The following is a 14,171-nucleotide window of genomic DNA, read 5'->3' on the forward strand; positions in this document are numbered from 1 at the left end:
CCATTACCTCGTCCTTTCTCTTTCTTTAGGTCGCCGTGAAAGAAAAGATGCAAGACTTGAAGGATGGGAAAATGATGTAGTGTGCAGCTCCTTCCTTCCAAAGTCCGATTGTTGTCTGGGATCTGATGTCTGATGAGCTCACTTGCACTACCTCAAGAGGATGACCTTCTTCTGAATCACTTAATCAACCCCCCTCCCGCGCTGGTATAAATACTGGTGATCACAAATGTCACAGTGATCACACATGTCATGGTGATTGGACACACAAGCAATCTAATAATCTGCTCTGCTCATGCCATAACCGGTGATTGAGGGCTCGACATGCCGGAGACCCGTGCTCGATTTAAAAGTCAATGGCGGCTGGAGCCAGGCGTACGGAGACCGATGGGAGAGGTGGAGAGTGAAGGCCTGTTCCATTAGAGCTCCCAGGGGGAAAAGCATGGGCCTGGACGCTGCCTGGATACGCTGACCTCTCCTGGAAGGATTCTGTGTGTTATAATGGTGTAAACTGGGGGATCTACATGACTGGCAGGAGTACACGCTAATGGATTTTACTGTTTTGTTTTTTTTTTAACTTACAGATCTGACTGCTTTCTCTTTGAAGCAAGAATTTGGATTGCACTTTAAGCATCACATTCCAGTCCTACACATAAGAAGGAGTCTGTGTTTCTTTGTTTGCTCGGTTTGGCTTTCTCTTTCCTGCCTGGGAATATCATGAGAATATAAACAGGAGGCTGCTCTGACATCTTAGCCCTTTTCCCCTCATCCATCAGTGCTCCAACTATTACCAAAGCATACAGCCAAGAGATCTGGGGAAAAATTCAGAGAAAGACAAAAGCCTATATCCCACAAACGATGCAGGCAGCTTAACCTGAGTGTACTCTCAATTTGGGTTACCAAAAAGCCGGTTGACATTCTTTGGGGAGGTGGACAGGTGCTTTTCTGGCTGTCAGCTTCTCTGGGACAGACAGGCAGTGAAAAGACAGCCTCACTGGGGGCTCTGCTGGAGCAGAAACACTTTCCACAGGCTATGTTTGGATGTGATGCTTGTCTCTGTGGATGTAACATGGACTCTATGGCCTGATTACACAGCCCTGGTATTCAGATAGTGTTGGAGGAAAGGTAAATAGTACAAAATACCATTTATGTTTTCCAGTGCCATTTTGAAACCCATTAAGATTGGATTTATTTCTCTTGGGGAGGTTGGATGACTTTAATATTCTATTCACTAATCAGTTTAATTTATTCTGGAGTGAAAGTGTCCCAGCATTTTCTCATCCTTCTTCTTCTAGTAGTCAGGGCTGGCCATGGGGTCCATTGTAAATGTAAGCTGTTATAATACTCTAATAACCAATCTTACCAAAGATAACACAAATGTCAGGAAGCCAGAAAAACAGCAGAGAAAATGAAAAATTGAAATGGATAACAATAACAGAATTGTCAAAAACCACAACAATAGTTTAAAAGGGGCACCAAAGTAAAAAAAAAAAAAAAAAAAAGAAGGGCTGAAAACAGTTATAATGGGGAAGACGGGATAAAGTACCAAAAAGCAATGACACCCAAAAAATGGGTAAAAAAAAAAGACAGAAAGTGGCAAAAATTGTTTAAAATTGGTATAAAGTAGGAAAAATCAGATAAAACTCTGTAAAAGGAAGTGGCAGAGCATCAACAATTTGCCAAATAGTGGAGAAAATGGGCAAAAATGGTGAAAATGGGATAGAATTTCCCAGACAAAATTGGCATTAAGTGGCAAAATAGTGGCATACATAGGTATGAATGAAAGAAAATTGGACAAATTTGCCAAAAAAGTGGCAAAATTGGGTGAAAAGTGGCAATGTTGTAGCAAATATGGCAAAAAAAGCAAATGTGGGATCAAGTGCCGAAAAGAAGGGATTAAAATGGGCAAAAAGTGGCAAAATGGACAGAAAGCCACAAAAATTGGTAAAAAGTGGTAACACAGTTTGACAGAAAGTGGGGAAAAGTGGTAAAAAGCAGCAAAATGGGATCAAATTACAGAAAAGAAAGTGGCATAATGCAGCAAAAATGGGCAAAATAGTGGAAAAAATGGCTGAAAGCGGCAAAAATGGGATAAAATTTCCAAAAACAGGTGACAAAATTTGCCTTAAGTGGCAAAATAGTGGCATGAGTAAGCGATAAAGGGGAAAAAAATTATTAAGGTGCTAAAAAGAATGGCACAAATGGGTGAAAAGTGGCAATCTAGTAGCAAATATGGCCAAAAAAACAGCAAATGTGGGTTCAAGTGCAAAAAGAAGTGATTAAAATGGGCAAAAGGTGGCAAATGAGTAGAAAAAGCAAAAAGGGGGTTAGAAGTGGTAAAAATAGATGAAAAAGGGTGTAGCTTGGATAAAAGTGGCATAAAAGGGATAAAAGTACCATAAAGAGAGGCAAAAAGTGGTGAAAAAGGGCAACAAACAGCAAAACTTGGTTAAAAGTGGCTAAAAGAAGTTCCAAAAATGGGCAGAAAAAGTGCTGACATAGGGTTAAAAAAAGTATGAATGAAAAATTCTAAAATCAAAACTCAGTAATAGTTTGATGTACTTTTCACAACCAAAATGAGGCAACTGTTAGCTAGCATGCTAGCACCAATGCTACTGACCTAATGCTTGCATCGACATCATCAATCAGTCATAGTTGGGGAGGACCTATTCTCCGGGGTTTATCAGGTGCCAAGCCAGTTCTGTGGGCTGCCCTGCCAGTGGTAGTTACATTTTCACATATACGACTGTTTTTGGTGCATTTGTTAGTCCTTCAGTTATTCACGCCTTGTCTGAAGTCTTGGATTCAAGGTGCATCTCTGAAAGTTGGAAACCTCCTGGCTGTAAAGTAAACCATTTTCTGCCAGAATATTTTTGTCACTAATGAAGACCCTCCTGCAAAATCCCAGTGATTCAATACTGCCACAAACTCTTCTTAAGGGACCTCACAGAGCAACAAGTCTTGAAACAGTGCCCAGAAATATCAAGCCTGCCCAAATGAGCTTCAAATCTGCTTTTAATCCTTGCCTTCACCCTTAATCTTTGCCTGCTTCAAGACCTCTGGTCCACATTAATATGTAAATGGTACAAACTAATATGTTATGACTGCGTCAGCTTAAACATGCTGCAAAAGCCTGATAACCAAACCGTAACAAAGCCACAACAAATCAAGTCATAGCATCTTTGGGTCTATTAGAATTTAATTTGTCCCAAAGTGTTTCCATTATGTACCTCTGTGGTGGATAAATCTGTCTAGTCAAAGATACTGAACAAAAGTTGAAGCTGATTAAGGCGAGAAAGTTGGAAATTAGTGATGTCATGTGCAAAGCAAGCCAATCTTATGTGCAGGGCATAACAGAAAAAAAAAACTTCAAGTGTTGTTTTAGTGTCTGATCTCAGCATTTCACATTGACTCTAAAGGCTCCTGAATCATCTCATTAATACCACTTTAACTTTTTGTGAGACTTCGTAGTCGTGGGTTAATTTCAGCATTGAAACGCTGACCTCTTCTTTTCCTTCATTTACTTTGTTTGTCTCCACTCTTTATTTCTAGGATAATGCATATCCTTCCCTACCTGGAACAAGAAGCCACCATGAGCAACGTCACGGTCACTGACAACACTGAACCCATCAGCCGCACCATGAGTCCGGCAACTCCCACCCCTTATGCCTATCCAGTTAGTTTCCAGGTCTCCCTGACTGGCTTCCTCATGCTGGAAATCCTCCTGGGCCTGAGCTCTAACCTCACTGTGCTTGCCCTTTACTGTATGAAGTCAAACCTCATTAGTTCCGTCAGCAACATTGTCACTATGAACCTCCACGTGTTGGATGTGCTGGTCTGTGTCTGCTGCATCCCCCTCACCATCGTAGTGGTGCTGCTCTCTCTGGAGGGTGACACGGCCCTCGTCTGCTGCTTCCACGAAGCTTGCGTCTCCTTTGCTAGTGTTGCTACCGCTGCTAATGTGCTTGCCATCACCCTGGATCGTTATGACATCTCCGTCAAGCCAGCCAACCGTGTGCTGACCATGGGCCGTGCCCTGGCCCTGCTGTCTGCCATCTGGGTGCTATCCTTTATTAGTTTCTTGGTACCTTTTATTGAGGTAGGTTTCTTTGCACAGGGCCACGCTGAGCTGAACCAGACTGTGGTAGAGAATGTGGTCCATACTAACCAGTACTACACAGAACTTGGCCTCTATTACCACTTGCTTGCCCAGATTCCTATTTTCTTCTTTACTGCTGTTGTCATGCTGATCACCTATTCAAAGATCCTGCAGGCGCTCAACATCCGCATCGGCACGCGTTTCCATGCCTCACAGAAGAAAAAGGCTCGCAGGAAAAAGCGTCCATCCATGACAGCCATGACACCCCAGACAGAGGCAACAGACGGATCCCAGAGCAGTGGCAGCCGCAACCCTACGCTGGGCATGCGTACATCTGTCTCCGTCATCATTGCATTGCGCAGGGCTGTTAAGCGCCACAGAGAAAGGCGTGAGCGCCAAAAGAGGGTTTTTAGGATGTCCCTACTGATCGTATCAACCTTCCTGCTCTGCTGGACGCCGATTACAGTCCTCAACACAGTCATCTTAAGCGTGGGTCCCAGTGACCTCATGGTCAAGTTGAGACTGGGCTTCCTGGTCATGGCTTATGGGACGACAATCTTTCATCCTCTTCTGTATGCCTTCACGAGGCAGAAGTTCCAGAAAGTCTTGAAAAGCAAGATGAAGAAGCGAGTGGTGTCGATCATTGAGGCAGATCCTACTCCCAATAACGCCATCATTCACAACTCCTGGATCGACCCAAAGAGGAATAAAAAGGTGACATTTGAGGACAAAGAGGCCCAACAGAAATGTCTGTCTTCTGAGGATGTGGAGTGAAGGAACTTATTATCTTTAGGGTATACGGTCAATAAAAGCAGCTAACACTGACATCAGGTCAGGATGAAAAAGGGAACATGTTTATCCAAAGCAGAAATGTAAATAATATGTGCAATAGAATGTACAAAACAAGAAGTGGATAATTTATTACTATTTATTGAGAAGCAAAAGTAGGTTTCATAGATACAACATATATTGTACTGTAGATATTGCATGGCCTTTTGTAATAGTAGTAACATAGCCTACGGTAAATTGTGTAAACATGTACAGCATAGGGTATACAAGGTATATAAATAGAGACAGAGAAGTAGAAATTGTATTGTAAATGTATATTTATAATAAATCTTGTGTTCAATAACTCAGCAAAAGGCTTCCTTTCCTCCCCTCCCCCGCGTTGTTTGTGATTCTGTAACAGCCGTGAGATTACAGCCATTTATCATGACGCCACTTGTTCTGACACTAGACCCTGAACTCCCCAGTGACCACTGACCTTACTGCCCCGGAGCCCTCCAAGGAGAGGACCTTAGACTCAAATGAGACTGTAGGTGTAAATGCAGACAGATAAAATGGTGGGAAAATGCAACAGTATCCCAGGGTATTTATAAATAGCCACAGTGTTGCGTTAAGTACCATCATAAAAATGGTTCTATGTAATAAGCGCATGTTTATGATGAACGCCTCAAGAATGTGTGTCTGTTTCTAGCACAGCACCACTGCCTGTGTGCTAAGATGTTATAAAAGTGATGACAATGCTCATGCCAAAGTCAGGCCGATATGCTAAACAACAAACCAGGTATGTAAAGGGCTCGCCGTGGCACAATGGCACAGCGCTATGGTCTTCTTTAAAGTTGAACTCAAACGTGCACCACAGGTTGTAATATGGTTCACAGTGATGTAAAAGTTTGAAAACAGATTGATTCCTCCTTCTAATCGGAATAGTTTATGTATAAGTCTACTGTTAGTACCCATGTCTGCTACGTTTTGCAACTGTAACATCAGGCACAATGAAAGCGTGAAACATTATTTCTACATAGAGAAACTCCACCAATAAGCTATGTTTTCAACTGCTAACGACTATTTCAAGTGTTCAAAGTATAAAAACATAAACTTTCTTAATTCTTAAATTACTTTGTGTCGCTAAAGTAGTGACATACTTAGGATATATATATATATATATATGTATATATATATATATATATACATATATATATATATATATACAGGGCTTAACAAATTTACTAGACCACCCCCCAAAGTAAGGTTTATGCCACAGCTGCCCTAAATTAACAGCATTGGTAATTACCAAAATCATTTTTTATGTTTCTGCAATGTTTAATACACCAATATGTAGAAGCTCATAAACTGAAATGATATTTTTAATGCTAAAATATAAGTATTATTGTTATCCATGGATTTTCATATGTACTGATTTACAAAAAAACTGAAAAAAATAGTAAAGCACATTATTATTTCTTGATTAATATGTCAAATTATAGTTATTTACTTGCATTCCTGAAAAGAAAAATGAGTTTTAGTGGTTGAATGTTATGCTTGATTAATTTCTGACTTCTCAGAGAGCTGGCTCAAATTTTGGTATAAAAGGTGAAATCAGTTTGAAATTCCCCATTCCTGTTCAAAATAGTAAAATGTGGAGAGCTCACTGTAAATGAAAGAGTCCGCATTAAAGCACTTCATGATGCTGGATGGTCTCTGAGACAAATATGACAGGTGGTCTAATAAATTTGTTAAGCACTGCATATATACACTACATATAAAAATAAAATATAAAGCTTAAAATTATTTTGAGTAAGGCCATAACTTACACTCATACACTAATCTTTATGAACTGTGGCAAAAACAAAAATAAAATGAAATTGCACTCAATTTGCAGAAAGACAGCATCTTTTAAAAAAATAAACTATTTACAATAGTGAAATCAAATCTCTAAGAGTGCCAGATATTTTTGAGCATACATGTTTGCAGAAGACCATGTTGAAACAACAATAAGTGGGACTTATGAATTTGCAAGAAAACAACACAATTATAGCCCAGATTATATAATATTATATTGTTTTGATTTGTGCGTTTTATACTACATTTCTGCAAAAGAAGGAAGGATATTTCTATAAGAAAACAGAACTCTGGAACACACTGAATGTGATATGTTAGTGTTACTCCTCTGATTTTATATGCAAAAGGAATTTTTGCTCTATTTTACAATTTTGGTAACAATTCTACCTTTGTTAAAAAAAGGATATACAAAATGGAGCGCTGGTGATCCCGTAGGTTTTAAAGCGTTAAGGGATCTAGATAATTTGACTCAGCTCAGTAGCGCTGCTTGTTTGGCTTTTTAAATGTGGATTAAATAATGATAAAGGATGGAGGAAAGGAAACTGGCACTCAAATGGGAGCTAGCTACGGTGGTAAACATTGAAGAGCCGTTTTGTTAAACAGGCTCGTTCTTGAACGGCACATCATCACTCGGCTACTTCCCTTACAAGGTTAATTTGGCTGGCAATACATCAGTTTCAATTAAAAGCATGTATGTGACAAGATGAAGATTTTTTTTATTAGTACTGGCTGCAGCTAGCCTCTTAGCTCAATACAAGACTCCTCAAGATGTCTCCTTTCATTTGGCTAGACAATGCTAGATGCTAGGAGGTCTGCAGGACTGAGTAAATTGCAAAATTGATCACCTCCACGCCAAATGAACTGGTTAAACTGAAAACAAAAAAAAATCTGTTATATCGGGGTCATACTCATGGGTCGTACAGGTCAATTTAAGCTTTAAAGTCCGAACTTTCCTCTGTCCTATTCGTTCCCAATGGCTGTCCCTCACTTCCTGACCCCCAATGGACATTCACAAGTCATCAAAATCATGTCACTGCAAAGAACCTGTAAAATCCTTCCAACGCCCCTATAATAAACTTGCATGTACACGCCGGCAGGTGCTCGGTGGACCTGTATGATGTGGTCTTGGTGGTAATACTGTATACTGTAGGAAATTTCTGGCAAGCTTTAACAATATTCCAAAAAAAGAATGCTGCCTAATCCTAGGGACTGAAAAAGAGGGAAAGCAGTAAAGTAGCAGCATTGAATTGATGCTACTGAGCAGCTGTAGGGTGTCTGTTCATAGTCACCGCTTCTGGTGTTAAATAACACCTGTGCACACAGCAGAAAACCAACTTTTTCGACATAAACCAGGTGTAATCAAAGTTTAGTCTGTTTTGCTCTAACAGTCACCTCTTTGAGCCAAAAGGAAAATCTACTGTCCCCTTATTTTGGTTTGATGAATTAGGAATGACTTTATAGTGTTGACAAAAGGAGCAAATATTAACACAAGATAAAAATAAGTATTGTTCTCACACTCAAAGAGAATAAAGTCCTTGGGTTAACAGATGTAATTTAATCAAACAAAAGGAATATGGAGAAAACGGTTGTTATCAAATGGTCTGTTTTTAATAAAACTAGTACAACAAGCTCTCCAAATGAGCAAATCCATAACCTAATAAAAGAACTTACTCCTAGAGTCTAATAAAAGATTGTGTCTACACAGCGTAACAGATAATGAAGTTCTTCTTTCTGGCCTGTGTATATGAACCAACAGTGCGTGTAATTCTTTGTTTGTGAAGGAATAAGACAGAGAAATTGTATTGCACAAATGGCTGCTGCTGGAAGATTATAACGCAGTCAGCCTTGTATATTTGGCTCAACTTTTCTATGAAACAAGTTTGCCCTGAATAAGTTGGAATAATCTTTTTAAACAGCTGCAGAAAAAGCACCCGAGTATGAATCCACTACAACCAAAAAAAGCTGTCAGCTTATTACATTCAGCCTGGGCTCTAATGCCAAATCTAGATGCAGAGTTACAATATCCATTAGCATATAAAACTGTGCTCAGCTAGCCTGCCAGCTCCCTTCATTACTATCCCCGGGTCAAGGATTACATTCTGTCTAAGATTAGGATATATACAGTGCATTCATATGCATGCATTAAGGTGCATACACACATATGAATATAATGTACTTCACAGTAGATCTCAGTAATGAGCTTATTACACTGCTGCTGTCTCAGGTACAGCAGAAAATTGAAGAGCCCTTTAGAACCTGAAAGCACAGGGCTGTTGGCTAGCAGAGTGATTACACAACCTCGATCAGATGCTTCCCCGTCTGCCAGTGTGTTGGATGTAGCACAACGAAGAGGGCAGAAATGGGAATATTGATGCAGGCGAGGTTCTTTATGACCCTGCTGTAAACAGGTTTGTGGATGTCCCACTACCTTAAGGGCATGTCTGTGATTGAGAGTGAAGATGGGATCACAGCCAGTGACAGATTAGCCGACAGGGGGAGGGAAAAATAACCTACGAGATAAAACACAGTGCCAGAGGAGAGATATAACACAAATATGCAAATGAGCCCAACTTTCAGAAGGAAAACTTCAAAGGTGGGGATTCAAATATGAATGCCTGCACTTTTTCTCCTGCTTCCACCATAACAATGATACATACCCAGGATCTATTTTGCAGTTAATACATAATTTAGACCCTTCTTCAAATGTCAGGTATTACTCTAAACTTTATCACCACTGCTGAAAAATCATTCATATTGATTAAACTATAAGATTCCCCCTTTAAGAGCAGTTCTTTTTACACACAGAGGTCTGTAGTGCAGTCTCATAGGCTGAGCCAAAAAAGGCTTTTCAAGTACAACCAACATGCATGATGTTCTCACTTAATCGCCATTTAGTTAACACTCCATTATTCAGTCTGACATTCACTTCTTGTTAGTCAGTTCATGTTTGGGGAGGGGAGGGGCGTTGTTTTGCTCTCACTAATCACTAAGACTGATGTATCTGTTCTCCTGATGTAATTTTCATCTCACACTGAAGCTGAGGATGGGAGCTTCATTTCATCATGTTCACTGATGTGAAATGACATCTTAATAAACGTATAGCAAAGTCTATATTACTATTAACTATTTAGTGCCCACACTGAGACTATGCAATAATGAGAAAACAGCAGACACGACAGCAGCATGGGGAAGAATGAAAAAGATAACAGAGCTGATGGAGAAACACGTTTCTTTTTTTAATCTAAGGCCAGCCACACACTTCAGGATTTTAAGCCCGATTTGAGGCAAGATTTGTCTCCTCTGACGATTGTGGGGGCGTATCCCTGGTGGCACCTGTCGCAAACAATTATTTGTCTAAATAATCTGCATGTGTGTGGTGTCAACACGATTATTTTACTGCTCCAAATTGCGTAGTACCTCCCAGACACATTTCATATTTACGTCAGTGAGCAGACGGGGTTGCATCACTAGCCGGATCATACGTATTGTCATAAACCATAAACACAACTGTAACTTATTTTCAGCCAGGATTTCATTCTTAGTCTTTCCCTTGTTTTATGATTTTTGCTACATCTGTATTGCATGCCAGGACAGCCTGTTGTGGAGGGACAGCAAGAGGGTATATCGACAGTCATCTGTGTTTGTTTCTTTCTGAAGTCATGTGATCACGCGAGGTCACTGGCAGGTTGGCAGGTGTGTGTTCTCCAGTGATCTGACAGTCGGGTTGAGTTGTCTAGTGTGTATGTTCAGAGGATTAAAGATGAAAAATTGTTTAAAATTGTCCTAATGAACGTGATCTCCCATGTTTTTAAAATCATTTTAGATTTAAAAATCATCCAGTGTGTGGCCGACTGGCCAGCCTAAATGAACTTTTGGCTCTCACGTATACTTAGGCCTGTGTGTCATCACATTCTCCCTATATTGTTTAGTAGGGACAATGAAGGGATATAATAAACTTAATTAGGGATACACACGGTTAGCCAGATAAATGTTTAGATTCAGATATCAAATTAGCCAATGCAAGATTTCTGTGTTGGTTAAACTAATTCATTTTCATCATTTTTCATAAAGAGAACTGAAATCCTGACAAATGCTTAGCAGTTAGCATGTCGTATGAACAGTGTGGTATGGCAGTGTTTTGAGCCAGAAAATGGTAAGAAAATCATTTTCTGTTGAGGGTTATACTCAACCAAAGTGAGAATTAACCACATTAAGCAGGGTATTACTCTGCAAAGAGGAACGAAGGCAGGCTGATCTAGCTGCTATTGTTAACTGCGCTCTACAGAATATAAGGCCCACAGCCCTGTTGCAGATTTTGGGTGAAAAATCAACCATTTTTTAAATGAGTCAAAATTTGTCCCAAAACTGGCACCCACGGCCCTGTTTCAGTTTTTTGGGGGAAAAATTGACCATTTTTGAAATGAGTCAAAATTTGAACAAAAACAAGCACGCGCAGCCCTGTTGCCGATTTTTAGGTGAAAAATCAACCATTTTCTAAACGAATCAAAGTTTGACCAAAACATGTCAAAATTTGACCCAAAATGCAGCATCATGGCCCTGTTGCAGATTTTAGGTGAAAAATTGACTATTTTTGAAAAGAGTCAAAATCAAAACAAAAACGACCATGCTGTTGCAAATTTATGGCAAAAAATTAACTATTACTTAAATCAACAATTATTTAAATTATTTAATTTTTTTCAGTGTTTGGGGTAAAAATTAACTATTTTTGAAAAGTCCAAATTTAACCAAAAATGTGGCACCCATGACCTTGTTGCAGATTTAGGGCAGGCTGAGCTGGCTGCTATTGTTAGCTGCGCTCTACACAGTATATCAGGCTGGGGAATAGATGCCAGGAAGCATCTTTATGTTGCCTCTAAAAAAACAGAATGTTAGTGTCTGAAACTGCCTGGAAGGAATCATAGGGTAACTCACAACATGACTAGGGATGTTCCCTGGTGAACTACTTCACTTTTTATTACAGCAAATTACAAGTGTATTAAGCTGACGAGACCCTAATGTCAAGTAACCATATTCTGTACACCAACTTTACATCATTACACGCAAAGTTGGTTTACAGAATGTGGCAAAAGCCGTGTACATATTTCTATGCAAAGAACTACCTATCCCACAATGGAAACAAATGGAATCAATTTTATTCATTTTTAAGGTAGTGTTTCAATCTTTAAAGTCACATATCTTTCTTCTTTTTTATATCTTTATTGTGTGTTTACAGTTTGAATGATAATGTTATAATATAAAATTCAAGATATGGTTATGAAATAATAAAGCTGTGCTAATGAGGAGTTCTTACCCTCACATACATCATGAACTCCACCACAAGGATTCATGGAGGAATTTACTCTTTTGGTCTATTGGTAGAGAAATCTTATAAGAGAAAAATGGCATCACATCATTAATATATCAGTACTTGGCAGTATCAATGCCATTTCTAAATCATGAGTCAGGACAGCTTTTTGTGTTCTTGTGATATTTTGTCCTTCTCTTAAATTGCTCTGTGGGTGAGGCCTCTAAAAGGAAACACTGCAGTTCAGTGCAGTCAGACGGACTTTTTCCTTTGAAAGGCTATGAAAAACATACTGGTAAGTTTTTAAATTTGCATCAAACAACAAAAAGTGGCAGCATGATGCCTTCAAGGTTATTTGCCTGGCATTTCACAGCCTGTGTGAAATGCAAATATTCCGAGAGTAATGGTTAAACAGCATATAGTTCTGCCCTAGTCCACAATGTGTGTGACTTTTAAGTCAAGGCTCTTGGCATCTTTAATTTTGTTCTCATTAAGGCTGTCGAGGTAGAAGTATTGAAAAAGCCTTACATTTTATCACAGTCCAAAAGGGCCTTTTTTAATCAACTAAACTTTTCTCACTCTATTCCAGAGAGAAAAAGGGAAATGGAAAAAAACTCTTTCTTTCAGAGAAATACCTTCAAATGCTGAGCTGTTTCTGACTCACTCTCTCCACCTGTTTTATTGTTGCTATATTTATTTTGATTCTGGCTTGGCACAGTAAGATGACGTTCTTAACCTTGGGCCCATCTATAAAGGCACTGACTGGTTCAGTAGCTTCTCCATCAGGTGGAGAAGACACTCAGGCGAAAAACAACAGACCTTCAAAACACTTTGTAAAACTTTAAATGTGGCGATCCAGAAGCCTGGTGAAACTCCACACCTGACACTGGCTCACTTCGGCAAAGATGCTCTTTACTTGTGAACAAGGCCCATCAAGGGGGATAAAGGGGGGCCTAGCCGGGGGGGGGGGGCATGGAGGTCAGCAGAATCATGATTGTATGTTTAAACTGTGATATCCATAGTTTATGTTCTCACTGAAAAAAATAACCACTCTTTTAAAAGCAAGAAAAAAAAGTTTGATTTAAAATGCTGTAGTATAGTATTTCCTTTGTCAAAGTGTAAACCCCTTTTCTGTCATTGTGCTGTCCCTAATGTTTGTGGGTTGAGAATTGAAGGATCCTAAAAGTTGAAAACAAAAATCAAAAAGTGTCAAAATATGACAGAAGCAAAAATGGGCAATAGGAGTGTAAAACAGGCAAAAATGGGCCAAAACAGGAAAACAGGGGTTAAAAGAGGCATAAATGGGCTAAAAGTGCAAAAATGGGTCAAAAGTGGAAAAATACGATTTGAAAAAGGTCCAGAAAAAAGAAATGGACAGTAACAGGCTAAAAGATGTTAAAAGAGGCAATAATGGGTTAGAGTGACAGAAGCTAAAATGTTCAAAAGGGGTTTAACTGGCAAAATGGGTTAAAATTGGGAAAGAGAGGTGAAAGGAGGCTAAAATTGGCAAAAATAATGGTTACAAGAGGATAAAATGGACTGAAAATATGTTCAAAGGAGTGGAAAGGGGTTAAAAGCAGCTAGTATGTGGAAATAGAGGTCAAAATGGGTTAAAAGCTGAGAAAATTGGGGTTTAAGGGACAAAAATGCAAAAAAAAAAATGCAAAAAGATGCATATTGGCAAAAATGGGTTAAAATAGGCAAAAATGGGCAAAAGGGGTTGAAACTGGCAAAATGGGTGAAAATTGGAAAATAGGGTTTAAAAGGCAAAGAATAGGCTAAAAGTGGAAAATGGGTTAAATGGTAAATAGAGGTAAAAACAAAATTGGCAAAAATGGGCCAATAGAGACAAAAGTGGACAAAACAGACGGACTCAAAAATGGGCAAAAGGGGTTTTAACTGGGAGAAATGAGTTAAAATAGGAAAACGGGTTAAAACGAGGCTCAAATTCATCTAAACGGGGAAAAAGTTGTTTTAAGTGGAAAATATGGGGTAATAGAGGCAAAATTTTTCAAATTTGTGATAAAATTAGGCAAACATTGTGCAGATTGGGGCCCTGAAAATTTAGTTTTTCCTGGCCCAGCTAGTTCTTTGGGCAGGCCTACTTGTGTAGGCATTTAAGTAGCAATGCAATGTCCTCTAGTG

The 14,171-nt window shown here is 39.3% G+C and overlaps 1 protein-coding gene across 1 annotated transcript; it reads left to right on the top strand.

Moving 5' to 3' along the window:
- Positions 1 to 668: 668 nt before the first annotated feature.
- On the top strand, positions 669 to 5,023 carry LOC121515495 (G-protein coupled receptor 22-like). Its single transcript, XM_041796298.1, has 2 exons — positions 669 to 1,122; positions 3,550 to 5,023. The coding sequence occupies exon 2, from the start codon at positions 3,554 to 3,556 to the stop codon at positions 4,868 to 4,870; it is 1,317 nt and encodes a 438-aa protein (XP_041652232.1). The 5' UTR covers positions 669 to 1,122; positions 3,550 to 3,553; the 3' UTR covers positions 4,871 to 5,023.
- Positions 5,024 to 14,171: the final 9,148 nt, after the last annotated feature.

This window comes from Cheilinus undulatus, linkage group 9 (genome assembly GCF_018320785.1).
Source record: "Cheilinus undulatus linkage group 9, ASM1832078v1, whole genome shotgun sequence".
In the NCBI taxonomy this organism is placed as follows: domain Eukaryota; kingdom Metazoa; phylum Chordata; class Actinopteri; order Labriformes; family Labridae; genus Cheilinus; species Cheilinus undulatus.